Source organism: Stegodyphus dumicola, chromosome 10 (assembly GCF_044657685.1).
Source record: "Stegodyphus dumicola isolate Sdum_Otavi_A_Nest chromosome 10, ASM4465768v1".
Taxonomy (NCBI): Eukaryota; Metazoa; Arthropoda; class Arachnida; order Araneae; family Eresidae; genus Stegodyphus; species Stegodyphus dumicola.
The window spans coordinates 117723286-117745979 of NC_140777.1; the positions used below are offsets into that span (position 1 = coordinate 117723286).

Genomic DNA, 22694 nt, shown 5'->3' on the forward strand with positions numbered 1-22694 from the left:
GGACTATCCCTTAACATTATAAAAAAGGAAGTTTTTTGCTGATAAAGAGGTAATAGAGTAAAATTCTGTTAAAACCTTATCTGTATTGAGGGATTTCAAATGGTTAAAATTGCAGTATTCTTTTTTTTTTTTTTTTTTTTTTTTTTTTTTTTACGATATACAGAATATTTTCATGATCTCAAATTATCTTTATGTTATTATATAGATAACTAAGAGTTCAGTATATTGAGAAATAAATTTTTTGGTATTGATAAATAATTTGAACTTTCCAATTTTAAGATATCCTGGTTATATTTTAATTTAATAATGTGTGGGAGGCATATGTTTAAACAAATTAAGTTATTTTATTTCAGTATGTAATATAATTGTGTATGGTTAAGTGCTATAATTTTTTCCAACCATAATGTTACAGGTATTGGCTGTTGGGAGCACTGATTTTACCCTCTTAGGGAGGCCTTTATTAAGGTATTATATCTGTTTTTTTTAACTAAACATGTTATTTGTTATTAATTCATGTCAAATTTTACTGCTTCTTGTCTTTTTAAAAGACAGTAAAATTCAGTTTGTTTATAAATATATGAATAAATTGATATATAAGGGAAAAATTGTTACATGCAGCACATTGAAAAACTCCTATGTCTTTCATTCTTTTGATGGCACAAAATGAAACAAAATACATTGACAATTTTAATATGCTATATCAGGTTCTGTGTGACAAGGAAAAAGAAAAATCACTAGTACCCCTAAAGATAGTGTAATATTTTTGAAGAACGAAATTAACTTTGCTAATCCAACTCACTGCTACCATTTATCCTCTTTATTTTTATCTTTTTTTAACTTCAAATTTATAACTCTCAACAAAAACAATTCTGACATTTCTTAGCAATGGTTACAAGATACAAAATACAAACAATATCAAATGTAGCATTGCCACTCCAATATTAAGGACATAAATGTGGATAAAAAAGAGAAATATAAATGGGAAAATACTACAACCAATATTACAAGACATAAATTTGTATAAAAATGAGAAATATAAATAAGAAAATATTACAGCCAATATTATAATAGAATTCAGAGTTCTGTACCAATTGCCCTGTTAATAGTGTCTTCTTAAGAGGACTTAAACAGTGACAGAATTTAAGGGATAACATTTTACAGAGACACTGCAGTTGCAAAATGCATTAATTAGGATTTGAATTCAATCCCATCAATAACAGCCCACTTCTGATAAACACCATATTGATTGGAACAACATATGGTTTGAAAAAGCAGGCAATAATTTCAGAATAAATTCTGTTAATGCATAGCTTTTATTTTGCTGTGTCTCTGCAAAGACAAAATGCTATTATTTTAAGGTGCTTGTGATAAAAGATTGATAATTTAATAATTGAAAAAAGATAATCCCTTGAAATTTGAACAATATCATTATCTTAAAATTAATATTTAATATTTATATGCCTAAGTACCTCAGCGTTTTCAATAGATTATTATTCTCATTAGAACTAATACTAAATGTTTTCTGATTCCATCACATAATACTCTAACCTATATTGTAGCATGTTCATGGAACTGATGGAAGAGTTTGTATATTAAGTGAAATTACTTCTAAAGTTAAGTTAAAAAGTGATTTAAAAATTTTCTGAATTTACTTAATAGAAAGAAATCTTACTGAGCTCTCACACAATATCTTGATGATGAAATTCAACATCAGCACAGCTGGCAAATTTTTGCTAAAATCCATCATAGTGTAGTGCAGAGTTTTTTAAATTGAACAAATTCAACCAAAACATATACATGTATTTTAAAACTGAACAAATTCAACCAAAACATATACAGTCAAAAGTCGTTAATCCGGATTCGTCGGGACTTCGTCGATTCCGGATTATCGATTTTTACGGATTATAGATCATCAATTTAAATCTGGTAAGATGGCATGCAGAAATTATAAAATTAAAAATATGAAACCATAATTTATGAAATAAAGAACCATTATGATCTAAAGAGTATTAAAATTTACAAAAAAAAAAAAAAAAAAAAAAGCTTATTATTTATTTGTTTACTTTATTAAACATTTCTTTCAATGTAAATGGTTTAAGTTGCTTCATTTTATGTGATAATACTTTCTCTTTAATTCTATAAACAGACATAATTTCTTCTTCAGTTACAAATTTCCGCTGTTCAAGTCCTATAATTGCTGTGTCGAGAATACCGACTAATTCGTCAATCGGAATTTTTTCGTTTTCAATAACCTCTGTGTCACTTTCTTCACTATCGGAAGCGAATTATAATGACGAGGAATTTGATTTAAATCATATCAAAGACGGAGTACATCGAGATGAAATACTACATTTAGTAAGGAATCATAAGCCAAATAAAATAAAAACATCTGCCCTGAAGATAAGGATAGTGCTGACAGATCAACTTCCAATTCAGTGCATGCCCCCCTCCCCCCGCTGCCACAGGGCAGCCTGAAATTGATAAACATATTTCAGAATGGTTAGAGAAACGAAGGATATGCCTTTATCCATTTTTTTTGCAGCTATTCCACTTTTTGTTTAATGGACTTCGAAACATACTTTCGCTTTGTAGATCCTTTACATATTAGTAAATATATATTGGAAATTCTATTTGACATAATCGAAAGTTCAAGCTTACTTTTAAAAAATTGCTCCAAGTCTTCAAAAAATAATAAGCCGGATCCAATTCGAAGATTAAAGAACAACGCAATCTGCAACATTAACTGGATTTGATAATTTTAGCTTAGCTTATACCGTCCGTTATACATTAAACGCGCATGCGTAAACGTATTATGTGCATGCGCAAACGCAATTTGCAGCCGTCAAAGCGACGCATGGGCAGAAAGTTTTTAGCTTTGAGGTCCGAATTAACGACTTTTGACTGTACATGTATTTTAAAATTGAACAAATTCAACCAAAACATATACAGTGTTTAATCAAAAGTCACACAACAGCAGATTCGCCACTCAAGCTCTTTTTGACTTTTACCATAAAGTAAGAAGAAGTTCACTTTCACTGCAGTTTCAAACCTTAAAGGATTAAAAAAAAAAAAAAAAAATTGTTTCAAATAAATGAAAAGTTGGAGAGTGAAACTTAGTAGTGTTTGCAGGTAGTGTCATCGCTGTACAATTAAGATTAGTCATTCTTCATTTACATTGTCTTCAACGTAGACTGTATGCATGCTGAAACATTTTGTAAGACTTTGTTAAAGAAATACGATACAAAGTCTTTAATCTGGACTTGTCGGGACTTCGGCGATTCCGGATTATAGATCATCAATTTAAATCTGGTAAGATGGCATGCAGAAATTATAAAATTAAAAATATGAAACCGTAATTTATGAAATAAAGAGCAATTATGATCTAAAGGGTATCAAAATTTAGAAAAAAATTTTTGATATTTATTTGTTTACTTTATTAAACATTTCTTTCAATGTAAGTTGTTTATGTTGCTTCATTTTTTGTGCTAATACTTTTTTTTTTTTTTTAATTCTATAAACAGACATAATTTCTTGTTCAGTTCCACTGTTCAAGTCATGTAATTGCTGTGTCGAGAATACCGACTAACTTGTCAATTGAAATTTTTTCGTTTTTAATAAACTTTCTGTCACTTTCTTCACTATCGGAAGCAGTACATCGAAACATGCTTTCGCTTTGTAGATCCTTTGGCAGCTCCAGAATCGGAAACTCTTTTTGACATAATCGAAAGTTCAAGTTTATTTTTTATAAAATTGCTCTAACAGTCTGCAAAAAATAATAAGCCGGATCCAATTAGAAGATTAAGTAACAGCGCAATCTGCAACATTAACTGAAATAGATAATTAGATAATTTTAGCCTAGCTTATACCGTTCGTTATACATTAAATGTGCATGCATAAATGTAATATGTGCATGCGTAAAGGTATTATGCGCATGCGTAAATGCATATGCACAAATGCGCATGCGCAAAAAGTTTGTAGCTTTGAGGTCTGGATTAAAGACTTTGTACTGTATGTGTTAGAAAAAAGATCTAATTTTGTGTGTAAAGCTATGATGTAAGGCACAAAATATGTGTTTAGGTCATGGAGTAATGTTTTAGAATTTTTCCTCCATACATTTGATAATTTGGATCTGTTGTACTTTAAATGAAGCATACGAATTAGCATATAATGTTAAACTACTGCCTGATTTTAACCATCTTTTCAGAAGAGATGCTCTTTATTTTAAGAAGTCTCTCTATTTATTTAGTCTCTTTATTTTAAGTGAACTGAGAACTGATGAAGTTCTGCAATCTTTGCAGATGCATTCAGATATTGGCTGAAGAACATTACCAGATGTTGTTTATTATGATGAGGCATCCATTATTATCCCAGTAACAAAACCATTTTATCAGAAGCTACATTTGTATTTCTAGTAGCATTTCTCTGAATGAGCATATAGAAGTCTGTTTACTAGCAGGTGAAAGCTTCAGTGCTTGAAAATGCAAAGACGATATTCTGAACTTTTATGAATGTTTTTATATTTATCCAACAGGGAAAACATTTATGTCAAAAGATAACTGTCATGTAATCACTGTGAGCTTAACACTCTGAGTGGCATGACCGGCTTTATCCGGTCATGAGATTTTTTGTCACTTGATACATATTAAGCTTAAGATATTTTGCTTTTCTTACTTTCTTTAATAATGTAAGTGTATTCTTAATGAATATAAATTTGTGAAAATAGTCTAAAATAAGTAATTACAGAAATTTAGCTAATAATTGCTGCATAAATACAGGCCTTCATGACAGATCCAAAAACCTGTGTCACTCAGAGGGTCAACAAAGGAAAGTCATTTTTGTCAAACCTGGGAGGGATTGGCCAACTAGGTTTATAGATTTAAATATGGTTGAGTATGTATGGCTTTCTTTAGGGAACTGTGATTGTACCAATGAGAAGCTTCTGCTTTAAAAGAATAATGAATGAAATTTTCTTCTGAATTATTTATCAGAATTGACAGGTGACATCACTATTCATCCTGAATTATTGTAAGATGACCAGTTTCACATTTAAGTACTTTTTATATAGCAGTATGACCCAATTTTTAGGCAGACCTTCTTTAAAATTCATGATAAAATTAATATTTTCTGTAGATTTCTTAAAAATATTTTCTATCTTTTCTTTTTTTAAAATTGTTTGTTTTATTTCTTTGCTGAGATCTAAATTTTTTTATTTTTTATTTATTATTTTTTTTTATGGAAATTGATGTAATTTATATCAATGATTCGATGGTGAAAAATGCAACAAAGTTTAAAAAATAAATAAATAAATAAGGTAAAAAGAACTTGCACAATCCAAGTAACTATTAAAATGTCAAGCTCGTAAAGAAAGGAATTGGATTAAAATCAGAAAAAGAGTAAACAAAAGCAATATAAGAAGCTAAAATAACAGTTGCAAGAGTTATACATTAATCTGAAATATAATAGCTGGCAAAATATTTATTCTGACATGGAGTTACTTTTAATGCAAAAAAGTGTCAAAGGCTTAGTGCATTTTGGTGAACATCAGGGCAGGAAGGGGATTTATACTCCTTAAAAAAAAAAAAAAAAAAAAAAAAAGTACTGAAGTTCAATTTTAATAAACTTTTAATTTTCAATTTAGAAATGTTTCTTGAATCTGTTTATAGTTATTAGTACATGATAATAATAAATAATTCTTTCTTATGCATCACATGTGGTTTGTATTTTAATAATGTTTACTCAATTGTCATAAAATAATATGTATATTTGTCTTTTAGCAAAGATTTAATTCGTATTGATGCTACTGTAATAGAGAAAACATACATTGTACCAAGACCATTATTTAGAATGGGAATCCATTATCAAAGACTTCATTGTAAGTATTAGAACTGTTTTAATGACTACTATCTTTATAATTAGTTATTTTTAAAATAATTTATGCAATGAACAAATGGGTAATTAATTTATTAAGTACTTCTTGGAATGAAAGTATTTTTTATTTATTTTTATATATATTTATTACATGACTGATTAGCATTATATGGACTTAGTCAAAAAGATGGACTAGAATTTTGAAAAAAAAGAAAAAAGAAGTAGCAATAATTCAGTAAATTTTGGCACTTTGCGTTATCAGTGTAGCAGAAAAGAGGAACTGGAGATTTTGTGCTTTGGTAGTTTTCAATTAGGGTTTTGCTGCAAGAACTCATTGTAAGAAAAAAACCAGTTCTGCTGTCAAAATGTTTAATCTTTTGTTTAAAAGTGTATAAACATTGTTCCATGTCATTGATCTTTGTTTATGCATCATTTATTATAACAATTTTGGCTCTTCTAATTAAATCCTTTATTTCTTTGTTTATTTTGTAAGTGAGAGCAACTACGAAAGGGAAGGTATTTTGCATTGTGAAGCTTTTGTTTTAAAAAGTCGGTTATTTCTATATGTTGATCATTTTGAATTCAATAACTTAAATCTGCACTAAGAGAGAAGCATATTCACAAGTTGCATTCTCAGTCTAATGAAATAGGCTACATATCAAAGGAAAATCACCAGGTTAACTGTCTGTGTCTGAAGACATTGCAAATCAAATTAGATAATTATGCCAGAGGAGTCCTAAAAATGCATAACTACAGCTACTCTGAAATTCACACAGAGAATAAAAATTATGCAAAAGATTATTACTGAATTTGTCAACTAGTGCTGTTTTTTTGGAATACAAAATCTTCATGAAATTATAGAACATGTCTGTGGAAAGGGGGGGGGACTGGGGAGATGTTTTACAGTCCATTTGCCTTCTCCCTGCATAGAGTTTTAGGAATATCATGCATGGATGTGCTTATACATACATTGATTTTGGGGTTTTCCTTATTTTACATAATAAATTATTTTAAGTTTGGTACCTTTCCTGAACCTGTCATTTTCCCTTCATATTTCCTCGCCAGGAAGCAAATTTAAAGTCAGGTGAAAAGAGTATTTAAACAGATGAATCTTGTAGTTTATTCAGAGCGTGATTTTGCTGCCAGCATATGTTACTAGTTTGTCCTTGCTGTTATGCTATGCTGAGCAGGCCCGCACCGACAATAGGTGCAGGGTCGAGCGGCGCACGACGGCGGTGTGTTAAAAAGCTGCCGGGCAGTCATTAAAACAAGAAATTTCTATCCTCTCGCTGACCTAATCCAAAATGGGCCTCCTAGTGGCCACTCTGGTAACCAGATTCGCCTGTGCCAACTATGTTCGGATAACCACTCCTGGGGTCGATTGGGAATGGCAATCCCAGCATACTGGCTAGATCAATATCTAGAGAGCTTCGACTTCTGGGGTAAATAAATTGTCTTTACAGTGACTAGAACCATCGGTTATTCCGTGGTAGGTTCAGGCTCGGCAGGGATCGGACTGTTGCTGTCTTGTCTGCCCTTCCTTTTGTTGTGGAGGATTACATGATCAGATATCGAAAGTTGCCCTTGGGGAATAGGCTCCCATTGGTCAAAACTGGGGGACGGTTGATGTCATAACTATGACCATGTTCTGTGTGAAATATTTAAGGCAGCCTGCTTGGCCCGGGGGAGGAGGAGAGGGATGGCACCTCCTCAGATAGCCTCCAGGGGCTGGGGCGATTTAACAGTGTAGCCAGGTCTAGATGTCCCATTCTTCTGGTGCATTGTCTGGAATACTGGTTATAATCTATACCTAGGCAGTCTCGGCCACAGAGGTATAAAATTGGTCTTCACAGGACTAGCATCATCGCTGGCGATGGCTGGTTCAGGCTCGGCAGAGTCTGGTATTTTTAGACTGCTTGAGGTTTTCAGGGAGTGCATGAAGCCTCAAAACTGCATATTTATATTCTCCCTTGGTTCACCCTGGGGTTGCCTGGAACCGACGTCTATACACCATGACGTAGGGTTAGCAGGCCCGATCTATCTGATAGTGTTTAAGTGACTTCGTTCTGCTGTCTGGGGTTGGGGCCCCTTTTGGTGGCAGATGTTTTTACTTTCCCTCCAGAACGGGGACGTGGAATCTGAGTTGCTGAGTATTCTTGTCGGCTCGCTTAGTCTTGGTTCGTCGGCTCGATCGATAGGTTAGTGGCCCTTGGATCTCCTCTACGGGTTGGGGCGTTTATAAGGCAGCCTCTAACTGGTCAGGTCTGGATGCCCTTTTTTCCTAATGCACTGCCTTATTTGAACGAATGTTATAACTAGGGCATAAGTTTGTTTCTGGTGTTCTCTTATGTCTTAATGGACGTGAAAATACGGGGTGTCGATGCGTATATAAGGGTAGACACGTTTGATAAATTGCTTAATCTTTATTCTGTGCCTACTGTTGCAATCGTAATAATTTGTACAACTTTTATCTTTTTTTGTGATTTTCTATTGCTGATTGCTTGTTGTTCTATTTTCACTTTAAAAAAATCATCATTTCTTTTGAATTATTTGTTATTGAAACAACGAAAGGCTAAGTTTTATTTATGTATAGTACAAGATCAGCTCAACGTATGTCAAAAAATGCAAAAAGCATTAACTAATAAAAATGAAAGTGATATAAATAGTATACATCTTGTGCATGAACTGCAGTTTTTGCAAATTTTTGGGAAATATGTAGCATCACAGGTTGAAACTCTATATCGTTGTCAACAACATAGAGGTGGGCAGAAAAGAATTTTGAACATCAACCCTAGAGCATTTTTTTGGGCCCTACTGTAATCACATTTCGGACCTTGTCAGAAACAACCCTGCAGACAATAACTTATTCAGTGCAAACTTATTAGTTATGTAAATTAATGTTTTTTAAGTTTAAGAAAATAAATAGTGTTAAGCAGTATATTTGCTATCCAATGTGTTTAGTATATTATTTGCTTCACTTGCAATGTTATTTTTTGGTATAATTCTTCAATAAATATGTTTGAGTGTGGGTTTTAAGAAAGCACAAAATGTTTACACATTTAGAAAAATTAAAAGAGAAAATGCAATTTTTTTTATTGTTATGTTAATAATACATCACTTAGTTAGTGTTATGTAAGACAGTAATGACAGTAATGCAAAACAAGTGTTAACCATAAGCAGTTTCTCTTTAATATCGTCACTGCATAAAAGCGCTCGCTAGACATTTGCATGACGGTTCAGATTAGGCTTGGCACGGGCCTGATGCTGAGTTGCTGATATGCTCTTTTGGCCATTTAATAAGTATATTGCCAGATAGGTTGTTGAGTCAGCCTAGTTAGCCTTAAATTAGATTGTTAGTCCAGCACTACATCTTTATTTTTGAATTTTATTGAGAAATTATTCTCAAGTTTCACTGCAAGTCATCGATGTTATTGTAAGAACATGTTTAGAGGCACGAAGCATGTGCATTTGTGTTAAGAGTTGGATAATAATGAAGGGTTATTTTACCCTTCTTCTGTGCTGGTATTATTCATGCCAGTGCGAAAAGTTGCCAGGTTTCCTTAATGAGATCTATTTTATGATAGCAAAGAGGGTGAGATCCCATAGCATATACTAATACCACAGATGCAAAAAGCTATAGATGTATTTATCTAATGAGCCAGATTGAGTTTGCCTGTGAAAGTACTACAGATGGTTATGTTGTTTCTTAATTTCTGTATTCTACAGTTCTGACACCAGTGACATTTTTATATGGGTATAGGTGGAAAAAGGATGTTCTATTTCTTTCATTTTTACAGTTATAAGATGATCTGAAGAGGCACATTGACATGGTTGTCACTACTGTTATGTCGGTAGTAGGATAAATTAGACTCAGGATTACATATGTTGCGCGACAGATGGGACTCTGCAAGTTTGGTAGGAAAACAAAATTCATTATTCTTCGATAATTTCATGTCTGAACAGTGTGATTCATTAAGAATGCATACTGTTGCTTTCATTTCAGATCTTTCTTTTGTAACTCTCCAGTATTTTAATGTATGAAAATAAATAATATTAATAATTGCATGCTACTACAATTAATATGAATTAAGTACTTTATGTTTTAACAAATTTATTGGTTAAGTGGCAAAAAATTGAAATTCATAGTAATATAATTGCAATATGTGTTACTAATTTTGATGAATCAAATTATCACATTGTTCAACTATTTAATATGAAATATATAAAAGATCTCTTTTGATGCATCATATCTGTTAATTTGATTAACTTTCTACTAGCTGCTAATACTCTTCTTCAACCCTATAACAAAGCACACGAGTAATTATCTATGCCAATGATTTTGTTTTGATAGTCGCCAGCAAAACCATCATTCAAAATATCCTTCAAGAAAGCATGGACACCTTCATAACTTGGACAAAAGAGCAGAAGTTCACAATTTTAGCAGCTAAAGCTCTGCTATTTATAATTGGACACTTTGGCATTTTAAAATATAACCCCAGTATGAAACTCCATGATAAAATCATCAGATTTGTCTCACAAATTAAATAGCTCAGAAAAATGCTAGAACATACATGGCTTCCCCATATTCACTACACAAAGCAAAATGTATTCCATCTTTCCAATTCAATACTCTGTGCAGATGCTATGAAATGGGAAATACCATTGACTCTTTTGGTTATGGCAATGGACAGTAATGCAACACATTGTGTTTTATGGGGCTTCAGCCTTTGCATGAGACAAAACTTCAATTCTTCACAGGAACTTCTCATCATCTGCAGAGCATATCACAACAATGTCAATAGCAACACTTCGATTTTGGTACTACAGTCAAAAGTCTTTAATCTGGACTCGTCAGGACTTCGGCAATTCCGGATTATCGATTTTTCCCGATAATAGATCATCAGTTTAAATCTGGTAAGATGGCATGCAGAAATTATAAAATTAAAAATATGAAACCGTGATTTATAAAATAATGAGCAATTATGATCTAAAGGGTATCAAAATTTACAAAAAAAGAAGCTTAATATTTATTTGTTTACTTTATTAAACATTTCTTTCAATGCGCGCATGCGTAAAGCATATCTTACACATAGCCGAAATTAGAAAATTGCAACCAGAAAACTATTTGATTTGTATTTGTGATATTTATAATGACGAGGAATTTGATTTAAATCATATCAAAGACGGAGTACATCGAGATTAAATACTACATTTAGTAAGGAATTATAAGCCGAATAAAATAAAAACATCTGCCCTGAAGATAACGATAGTGCTGACAGATCAACTTCCAGTTCATTGCGCGACGCAACGCCCCCCCCCCCATCGCGCAGAGCAGCGTGAAATTAGTAAACATATTTCGGAACAGTTAGATAAACAAAGGATATACCTTTATCCATTTTTTGTAGCAATTCGTTTTTTGTTTGATGGACATGGAATCATACTTTCGTTTTCTAGATCCTTTGGGAGCTCCAGCATCGGAAATTCTATTTGACATAATCGAAAGTTCAAGCTTACCTTTATAAAATTGCTCTTACAGTCTGCAAAAAATAATAAGCCGGATCCAATTCGAAGATTAAGGAACAATGCAATCATCAACATTAACTGAAATAGATAATTAGATAATTTTAGCTTATACCGTCCGTTATACATTAAACGCGCACGCGAAAACGTATTCTGCGCTTGCGCAGTCGTAAAGGTCTTGCGAGCACGCGTAAAACGCCTATGAGCATGCGTCAACGCGGCGCATGCACAGAAAGATTTTAGCTTTGAGGTCCGGATTATAGATCATTCCGGATTATGGGTGTCCGAATTAACGACTTTTGACTGTATAACTGTGGTTAGGCTTAGCTGTAGAATGAGGAATCACCTGGTGCAGTTATCACTATGTGATTGCTTCAGTGTTTTCATAGAACATATGATCTCTCAGGCCAGACATGTTTACGTACTTAAAAACACAAGGTCACTTTGCATCGCCACCTTATACATTAAGGTATGACACAGAACATGTGTGTGGACCTACTGCAGTGTACTGCTGTTGCCGAAGCCATTCAAATGGATGGATCCAAGATGAAAAATTGTGCTTGCAATGCCTTTTGCTACCTACAGAGCAACATCATTCAGAACAGTGTACATGCAGGTTCAGCTTAAATAATTTTTTTGGGTGGAATTCGCAGCTCTATGCTTCAGTCTACTGTGAATTCAACCATGTACCAAATGCCATGATTTTTCATGTCTCAGTGGCTAGCCTTCTGTTTAGGCATACGCACAGAAATTCATGCATGCATGCCTTTTGTCACCTAATGTTGGAAATTTCTTTTTACTAATCTTCCTGCTAAAGAAATAACTGGAAATGATCTGGCTGACAAGTTAACTAAATAGGCAACAAACAATGTTTTATGATGAAAGAAATCTTAACTCTTCCCCACTCACATCTTAAGTGCGACACTCAGGAGCATATGCTCAGGAAGTGACACGAGAGATGGCTGATAGTCACTATGGATCCCATGACATTCTTGTTTTTTCCCAGAGGTGGCAAAGATATGTACCAAAAGCAAATATATGTATGGCAAAGATATTGTTTTAATTATCATTATCATTGGGCTATTGTTTTGTATATTTTCATTACGTTTGCTTATCATGATAAGTGTATTATATCCTTCTACATAGTTATACATTAACTTGAGCAGCTGGAATTTTGCTGTGTTCGTGTTGTGCTGTCATGATTTTGTCTTTGCCTGATTGCTGAAGGTAGTGCATGGTGATGACTTCAGCTAATCATTGTATGCTCTCATTATGAGCCTGTTACTAAGCTACGTGCTGTCAAATCCCAAGAACTCATATCACTGTCCTAGTACCATGCAGGTAGTGTATGGTGATGACTTCTGCCAATCGTTGTATGCTCTCACAATGAACCTGTTACTATGCTATGTGCTGTCAAATACCAAGGACTCATATCACTGTCCTAGTACCTCTTAGCCTTAGAATCTTCAGATAAGCTAGCATGTAAACTCTGCATGGCTAACAGCCTGGAAGGAAGGCAAGTTAACTGTCATAAATAAATAAATATATATATATATATATATTTGAAAATATTTATATTCTGTGAAATTATGTTGTATACATTATACTTATGTGAACCAAATGACCTATCTTAAAACCTATATGTGTAGAGAACTAATAGTTCAAATAAGTAAGCATTTATTAATATTTTGTAATAAAATATCCCTTGTTATAGAATTAGCTGTAGCACAGCTTTTTTCATTTCATTTGTGTAGCATTCTATTCATGTTAGCTGAAATATCTTTACGTCAAATCAGATTATCAGAGAATTATGGTGTTTTGTATCAATACTACAGAATACAGTTTTTCATTCACAGGCTTTATAAATTAAATTACTCTCTATTGGAATATGAATAACTGAAACTGGGTTCAACAAAAAGTTATATATGATAGCTTTTATGTATTTCTGTATGCAAAGGTTACAATAATTTAGGAAGTAGATAAAAAACATACATGTTAATAGACTATTTTAGAAATCAACAAAATCAAGGACAACATTACCTTTTAAGGTGAATCAGTTTTGATAGAAGGTATTATGCATTTTAAAATGTGTTACATGTTTAATTTGTATAAATATTTTATTCCATACTACTAAACCAAATATATACTATCTTAAAAATCTAGAGCAAATGGTATTTTATCTGTTGCTATGTAAATTTTTTATTGGTTGAAAATGCAACTAAAAATGTAAATGGTTTTAAAAGAATTAATAATATTTTAGTGATAAAGATATGTTTTGTTCTAGTTGCAATTATGATTTGTAATGCTTTCAATTTTTCTCTTTTCAGGGTTTCGCACACCATATGTTTTAATAAGAATTAATAGTATCAATTTTCTACACTCATTGGATGATCTTCCTTCTGTAGAAGGTGTTGAAGACAGAGTTATTTATTAGTTTCTTGTTCATTTTGAATAAATTCTTCAAATTTTACTAAATCTGTTTTTATTTGTTTATTTAATTAACATGTTTACATAAAGAGAAGAGGTTTAGAAAAAAAATTATTAAAGACTAGTAAAATTTGAAACAATTTAACCATGAATTGGCATTTTCAGAAAAAAACTTCATTCTATTTGAAGATGCCTGTTTCAAATTCTTTTGAAATAAATATATATAACTATTTTCATAAAATACATGCTGCCCATGAAGTTGGATTTTGTGTGACTTTTACAAAAATAAATAAATAAATAAATAAGGCATGATCAGTATGCAGTTGATATCAGTATAGAGAGGCTAATACATTATTTATATAGGGCTCTAACACTTTTTCTTGCTTATTGGATCACTGTAAAATTTTATATCCCAATTTTCATAAGTAATGGGAACCACAGATCATCACTGATACTTACTTCATGGCCATGTGATATCTTTGAGGGAAGTGAGAAGATTTGTGTATGATAGGAACTTTATCAAAAGAAAGACTGAAAAATTACATTTGTGTTATGTTATGCAATTTTTCAAAAGAAGCGAGAGTTGAAATCGCAGCAAAAGTCATCTGAGGTATGTATTTGGAATGTGCTTCTTCTGCTTAGCGTGATAACAAAATTAATTTCATAGATTTTGAAATCGTGATTTTAATTTGGAAGATAAACCTCACTTTGGACAGCCTTTTTGCATGCTTTAATATAAAGTAACTCAGGGATTGATGTATTTTCACAATTAAGAGAAATTTGGATTTAGAATATTGATTTATTTTCACAATTAAGAGAAACTTCGATTTCCTTCAAAACTTGAGGTGTGTGTGTATTTTTTTCTGGAAAAGAATAGATTAGAACATTTTTCTGTGGCCATTTCTTTGATGAGCATCATATGAAAGAGCTATTCTTAGATCATGCCATAAGAGGTGATGAAAAGTGAACCCAAAGTGAGAACATTTAATGGAGAAAGTGCTGAAAACAGACGGATAAAATTGCCAAATTCAGGACAATAGCTAATTGGTAGAATTGCAGAAATATGAAGAGGTATTGCTATCTGATTGGTTGGATTACAGGAGAATTATTTTCTTTCATTTTTTGACATAGGCTGAAACAGTTATGGCTGCTTACCAAACTGAATGTAGAAATTCTCAAAAAAAAATCTAGTTTTAGCCTCTTGAAAGGCATGTCATCTATCATGACAATGCCATACATACCACATGTACAGTTAATGGTATAAAAATGAAAAGCCCTACAGAAACCACCAAAGTTTTTAGACCTTCTTGCTATACAATTTTAGATGTTACAGTTTCTACCAAAACGTTCGAAAATAGCAAGAAATCTGATTGGAGGAGTAAAAATGGAAAATCCTCCAGAAGTCATCATAGTCTCCAGACATTCATATGACGTTCCAGTCTCTGCGAAGTATTTGAAGAAGTTTGATTTTGCAGAAGTTGTCAAAAACTATCTCACATCTCTCTTTGTAGAAAAACCATGTATTTTTTATGAAGAAGAAATCATAACAACAAAATAAAAGTGAAAAAGGAGCGGAGAAACGATGTCTGGTGTAGTCTGTGTCACCTACAAAAGAGTTGAGATCTAATGGTTGGCAAGTTTCATAGCATTTCCTTTAATCATAGCTGTAGGAGTGTACAACATTCTTCATTTCATTTAAAAAAACAATTTATTACTTTCTTTGATATCAGATTTCTAACAATTGTTTTTTAAATGAACTGAAGAACTTTGTACATTCCTCTGTGATTAAAGAAACTGCTGTGAAATTTGCCATCCCTTAGATCTCAGTTCTTTTATCGGTGACACAGACTACACAAAACATCATTCCTCCCAAACTTGGCTCCTTTTTCACATTTATGTTGTTATGGTATCATTAATTTTTAAAAAGCTAAATTAAAGTTTATGTTCTGATTTAGACAGTTAAATTAAAAAATGTGTAAACAAATGTGTGCCATTCAATTTTGTTTTTTCCTTGCATTTACGCTTCATCGATTTCTTTTTATTAGCAATTTCTATATTTTCTGTAATGGTAAAAATGTAGTGTTTATGCTGCATTGTTTTTTTTATTAGCAATTTCTTAATTATTGAATTGTCATTCCCCATGACTATAATTGGTTTAACCTCGATAGTTTTTTGAAGTTCTGGATTTTTAATGAGACGTAAAAATATAAACAATAAGTTTAAACAGGTATTTTTAATTATCAAACAATATAAATATTCAAATTTTATTTTAAGGTATAGATTCACGTTTCCTGTTTTTTATTTTTATCTGGCATCTGTTTCATTACTTAAATGAGTTACTGAACAGCAACACTTTTATTGTTTGAAAGCTGTTTACATTCTTTTCGTGATGTCACTGTAGTTAGTTTATCATTATAGGTAGGCCTGAACCCACTAACAAAATTTTTAAAAAAATCCAGTCCTGCACTCTACCTCTATGCTATCATTTCATCTATTATAAATAGGTTTTGCATTCTTCACTTTCGCAAAGTCAATTAGCATCTGGGTGGCGTGGAAACTGGTGATCGATGCAAAGCCATCTATTGGTGATGTCAAATGCTCATAATGAGTATTATTTGATTTAATCTCAATAATCAGTTTCTTGAAGTTTTAGATTTTTTCCTTTGTATATACCTAATGGTGGCAAATTTCAAGTATTTAAGTCATTTAAAAGTAGTCTAGGTTTTTGATTAGTGAGTCGTGATAAAAATGGTATTTTCAGACCTTAATAATTCCATAACTATAAGAAATAGATTAATGAAACTAGGGATTCCAAGTGTTCAAGGGATCTCTATTTAATAAACAAAATTTCAAGTTTGTAGGTCTAATAGTTTTTGAGTAAGGGGGAGGTAGAAAGTAGCTTGAAATGGTTCATTTAAGATGCACGTGGCCGGCGTCTCGCTGTTTCCTTTTCCATCTGTTCCAAACTCGGTGCGTCATACATAAAAGGACCAGTTTTCTTTTAAGATATCATTGTGCTTTATTTTTAAATAGAGCATGGAACTTTGAAGTCATCTAATACTTTCAAGATGTATAAAAGATCTTTATTATAGATATAATAAGCTCTGCTTAGAGTGATCTCCTTTGTGCACGACTATTTTGATAAAATTAACCAAATAATAATATTAAATGATGAAAAAAAGGTGTCCTTCAAAACAGGTATGGAATTTAACTAATTTAATATAAATGTAACTAGATACATAAAAATATGTACTTTCATAGTATTTTAATTAATTAAGGAGAAAATGTGCTTACTGATGGAATGCCTGCAAGTGTTTTCCAAGTATTCATTTGCAAATTACTTATAATGTTTCTGGAAATTATTTGACCAATGTGCTGTACCCCTAATCTTAATAATCATAGGGCATCCCTCATCTCAGTTTGTAGGGAATTCGCTGATTTCATCATAATCATTTTCAGATAGTTTATCATGTGATGTGCTTTCCAGAAAGTGGATATATTTTTCAGTCAGCAATATTATAACATAAATTTTTTCATCTGTACCCGTCCGTCCACTCGTGCATTAAATTCCTCACAATTCATGTAATTTGGACATATTGCTTTGTCATTTTCAGCTTTCTTTATTTGATCATCTATTAAAAAGGTTTGTTGTGTTTAAAACAGTTCTTTGTTAACTTTTCTGAGACATGATTCCAAGTTTTCTTCGCTAATAATTCATTTGCATATATAGCCATAGCATCCATGTTGTAAAGGACTCTAGTACTCATGCCACGGTAGTAGCATTCTTTCATTGCTGCAATAAACCATTAATCACATTGTTGAATCAAGGCTGTGGTGTTTACTAGCAAATACAGTAGTACTAAGTCCAAGATCGAAAATCGTCAGGGCTTCGGAGATTCTGGTTTGGTTTATTTGATTACGGCTAAACATTCTAGGGCTGTTATGTTTAAGGGGAAGGAGGATTTTCTTAGAGAAACTGGCTCGAGGATTCCGAATATCGGAAATTTCTGGAATGTAGATTATCAATTTAAATCTAGTTAAATGATACGCGGAAAATACAAAATTTTAAAAATATGAAATAATGAAGCATTTGAGCACTTGAGGAAACCAAAACTTTTAAGAAAAAGTTTTGTTTGTTAACGAAATTTGTAAAAAATGTTTATTAATGAAATGTACAAGAAAAAGTCGTTAGCATCGTTTCGATCATAACAAACGTCGACGTTTGTTTTATTTAACATTTCTTTCAACTAAAGTTGTTAAAGCAATTTTATGGTACGTGTCTCTCTGTCTCTTTAATTTTTTAGAGATATATTAATCCTTATTTAAAGTACAAAGTTTGCTGTCCTCATAAATTTTATCGAGAGACGCAATTTCTTTGTTAGGTACAAATTTACTTCTCTTTAAAGTCTTATAAACGCTGTCTCGAAAATTCCCACTAAATAGTCAATAAAATTTTTCCATTCTGAACAACCCCTTTATCACGTTCATCACAATCGGTGGCAATATTTTCTGGATTTAAAACCATATCACAGATTTCGCCATTTGTTAATTAACCAGTTAACTGTGATTGACGAGTATACTCGTCATGCATATGAAATGGAAAGATAAGAGGGAGATTTATTTAGTAAGTACTGTACATAATGACAATGTAATAGAAACAGAGAAAAGAAAAATAATAACAAAGAAACTGGAGCTAGTGATTGATTATAATAAAAAAAATGGGCGGAGTGGATATGAGCGATGGAATTATCATAGCGTACTTCACAGCAAGAAAACGACCTAAAAAGTACTACAAAAAGATATTTCTCTATTTCTTAGATGTTATGTGTCTGAATGCATTCATATTACTTAAAAAAAAAAATAATAATAATGGAACATTATCGTGTATAAACTTTTTACTTAAATTTATTGAAGACACTTTTGCGACGTATCCTGTTGAAAGAACTAAATCGACATAAACTCGGCCATTTAGACCTAATGTAAGCCAATTAGGCGGGAATCATATTCCGGATTATATAACCCGGAACATCGAAAAAAAAAAAAAAAAACCCTACGCGAAGGTGTTCGCATTACTACAAACGTAAGATCAGGAAGAAATCGCGTTACTGGTGTTCGATTTGCAAAGTCCCATTGTGTATAGTTTCGCTGAATATCACTCCTTAGCAGAAATTTAAATTCTTACTTTCATATGTATAATAGTTAATTTAATTTATTGCGTTTTTAGTTTAATATGTATGTAATATATGCTTATGTTAACCAAATAAGTAAATATTAGTAATAAAATTTTCAATTGTATAAAATAAACCCATCTTTTTCATCCAATATTTTACCAGCGCAACTTGCTTTGTGATTGACGAGTATACTCGTCATGGCTCGATTCTGGCGACACAAAACGGTGCGCACTCTTAAACGAGGCCGCCACAGTTAATTGGTTAAGTGCTGATAAGGACGTTGTCATAGCAATAAAGACTTAGTTATAGCGCCTTCATTTAGCATTTCTTCACATATTAGTCGTAAATTTCTCATTTCTTTTCTGTCAGTCTTTTTATGTGTTGTTGTTATTGTTGTTTCTGTATTTCCTTGACGGCAAATGTCACCACTTTGGTTAATTTTCATTTTCTTTTTTTTTTTTTTTTTTTTTTTTCTTTTTTTAAATTGAAACGGATTTTGACGATTTGAGATTTGCCGAGAGATGAAGAAGCCTCTATTTTGTTTCTTTAAGAAAGAGTTATTGCTGCACAGTTTGTGCTATTTGAATAACACCCCCATAAAATAAAAATGTTATTGAAGCCCCAAAATGGCGATATTTTCTGCTAGTATCTTTTGGATGATTGATCGATGAACAGTTTTAAAGAAATAAGTAAAACAAAGATGCAATGTTTTACTAAAAGTTTATTTTTGATAAGATAACAATAATAATAGACTTAATAAAATAATAAGCTGGATGAAATCAGAAGGAGTGCAATTCGCAATGGTAGCTGAACTTAAGTTAGTCGAGGTCTAATTCTTCCTCTCTTCTCTGCAACTGCCAACAAATGAAAACCAGTCTGCGTAACATTCCATTTCAACAAACATTGGTTATCGGGTTTCATTTACTGTAACTAATAAGATGCTCGTTCTCCCCCCCTCCCCTCCACATATACAAACACTTGCTGAAAATGAAGATGTGGTTTGTTAGCTGGCAGGCGAAACAATATACTGAATTCAGTCATTCAATACAATTTTCGATAATGATGCTTTTTGGAAAAAGAAATAGCTCAGCTAATCGGTTATTTTGTTGAAGCTCGGGATGACCGAATCATGGGTCATAGTGCTACTTCATGGCCAGGTGGGCAGTCTAAATCTCCTTAATTAACAGTTTTATCATAAAAATTTTAATTCTTCATTGAAATTCTTTATGATTATCCGATTTTTGTAATGAAAAGCTGCTCATATATTTAAAAACGCATCAATTTTCAGAATTTTTGTGTTTAGGTGAATGAACTTTCAAGAATCTTAACTCAGAAGGAAAATGCATAATGAAGTATATTTTAAATTTTTAGGAGATAGTTTTTCAGTACTTTTCTCATGTTATTAATAAAAAAAATTACTTTGTGAAATAAAATGAGATGCGATATCAAAACATTTCTTGTTTGGAGCTATCTTTGTTTCAATAGCTTTCCACGTGCATTTTTTTCCAGTTTTTTTTTCATTAATTTTAAGATTATGACTGATGATTATATGACACTTAAAAACGTTAATGACTGACTGCTTGATTTTAGGTTTTTTCTTATTATTTCTCAATTTACATATTTTAAGAAAGTATATCAAGTTTCATGGTATTTAAAGTGCATAATGAAAATAAATGCATGTCTAGATGCAGTTTAGATATTTTCATATCAATTGCTTTCTGACTTTGTCATAAGTTTCTTTTATGCTGCTGATATTGAATAAAATTCACATGTTCCCATGTCATGATGTGATCTGTAAATGAAATCCTCTTAATGAAGTTCAGTTGGTGGAGAAAAGAGAAACTAGTGATCGATGCTCTTTACAGCTGCGTGTCTTGGATATTGGGCTCATCATAGGGTGTCTGAACTAAATACGTTTTCAGTTTACCTTTGCCTTTGACGAAAATATCCCCTCGACATTCACACTTATAGGGACAGTCTGAAGCTGTTATCAAATCGGCAACTTCTTGAACGACCTACAAAGAAGATAGAGATATTTAAAATAATATAAACATTTTATACATCTAAAATGCATATAGTGTTTTTCCTCCAGTATTCCCTCCTTTGTTCTACTAATTTTACTGTCTGAAAGTCAAGAGAGAAAAATTATGCGAATATTTTAATTTCCGAAGGACGCGATTACAGTAAGATGAGATCATGGATAAAGTGTAGGTAACTATCATAATATTATTTCTTTAAAAGAAACTTAAATTCTAACTGGAAAACATATTAATATTAGCATTACAATATCCATTAAAATATCTTCATTTCTACTTTCCTGTAACTTGAATCTCACCCGTTTTCAGTGTTGTCTCTACTTCTTCTTAGGTCTAAAATCATACATAACTAATTAGAGAAGGTTGATTTAGTACAGCTGACTTAGTAAAACCGTAAACTGAATGTCAGTTCTTGTTTGTTTCGCTATGAATCGTCGGTTCCTTTATTAAGCTGGCATAAAGTTCAACAGTTAAAAGGAAATGATTCGGGGTGACGTTCCCAGGTAGTTTGGGAGAATTTGTTTCGAACGATGAATACAATCAGTACATGAATCTATTTTAAAATTTAGGGAAGTTCGTTCTCTGAACGCACTTAAAGAGGGGAAAATTAAAAAGCTGCTGCTAAACATCTAGAAAAAAAAAATAAGTTAGGAAATACGGAAAAAAAAAAAAAAAAACTATAAATGGATATCTGTAAACGTATGTCTAAAAATTTATAAATGAATGTTTTTGTTTTATTCGTATATTTGTTTTATTCGTATATTCGTATATTAAACATTTTCAAAGGTTCTTCGACAAGTTGCATTTCTTTAGCTATTTATGTCATTTGTCTCTATTGTTAGCTGGATGTAGTAACTTCAGATATGGAATTCAGTAACTTAGTATCTTTGATACGACAAATACCGCTATTACTTTTAATTCTAATACAGTGAATTGTAAAATGTAGCCTTTAATTGTAAAATATATTTGTCAACTTTTTGAATAATCTACTTCGGTCTATTAAAAGTAACAAATATTTGTTTGAATGAATAATTTATGAAAATTAATTACTTTAGATCAATTAGTAATTGGAAAAATTTGCGATTCTAAAAAGCCATTGATTCTGATTACATTTTTAACGACTTGATATGGAGGGAAAAGAAATGCGAACATTTTTAAATCAAATCATTGTAAGAATTTTTTTCTTGGATAAATAAAATTGTTTTAAAAAAAATAAAAATATGCATTCCTTTGGGGGTATCCTGTCGACCATCAAACTGTCGTCATGATTTAGCACCAATTGCGGGTGATGTAACAATATATTGACAACATCTGCGCTTTTGTTAGATGTAAACCCAATTGATTCTGGATAAGCTACGTTATTACTATTAGTATTTTAATTAATAAGGATTTAAATTAACTGTTATTGCTGTATTTTACCTTTACATTAAAAAAAATTAAAATTTGCGGCCTGCCTTTTACAGAATAGTGACCAGTTTTAAAGTTGTGGGATATTACCATCATAAAAGTGTCTATTAATGGACACTATTTTATAAGCTGAATATGGTCGACAAATCCGTGATAAATTGGATCAATTACCTGGGAGATGTTTGCAATCATAAGCGTTCTAAACGGAGCTTCCGGAAAAATCGGAGGGCCTAACAAAATAGTAGAAATTGACGAAAGCCTCTTT

At 31.9% G+C, this 22694-nt stretch overlaps 2 protein-coding genes across 5 annotated transcripts in view; one reads left to right on the forward strand and one right to left on the reverse strand.

Moving 5' to 3' along the window:
* The window catches only part of mRpL21 (mitochondrial ribosomal protein L21), a 34140-nt gene extending 20277 nt beyond the window's left edge, over positions 1-13863 (forward strand). Inside the window, exons 4-6 of the mRNA XM_035357189.2 lie at positions 413-465; positions 5775-5872; positions 13716-13863. Of these exons, the coding sequence (XP_035213080.1) occupies positions 413-465; positions 5775-5872; positions 13716-13822 (258 nt within the window). The 3' untranslated portion in view covers positions 13823-13863. The remainder of the gene's footprint in view (positions 1-412; positions 466-5774; positions 5873-13715) is intronic.
* A 5826-nt stretch (positions 13864-19689) lies between these two features.
* Positions 19690-22694, reverse strand: part of LOC118187008 (adenylate cyclase type 2-like) — a 153541-nt gene continuing 150536 nt past the window's right edge. For 3 of the 4 annotated variants that reach the window (XM_085825433.1, XM_035357191.2, XM_085825434.1), the window contains one exon: positions 19690-21001. In XM_085825433.1, the coding sequence (XP_085681559.1) occupies positions 20846-21001 (156 nt within the window). In that variant the 3' untranslated portion in view covers positions 19690-20845. The remainder of the gene's footprint in view (positions 21002-22694) is intronic. The other variant, XR_015043518.1, reaches the window with a different exon arrangement.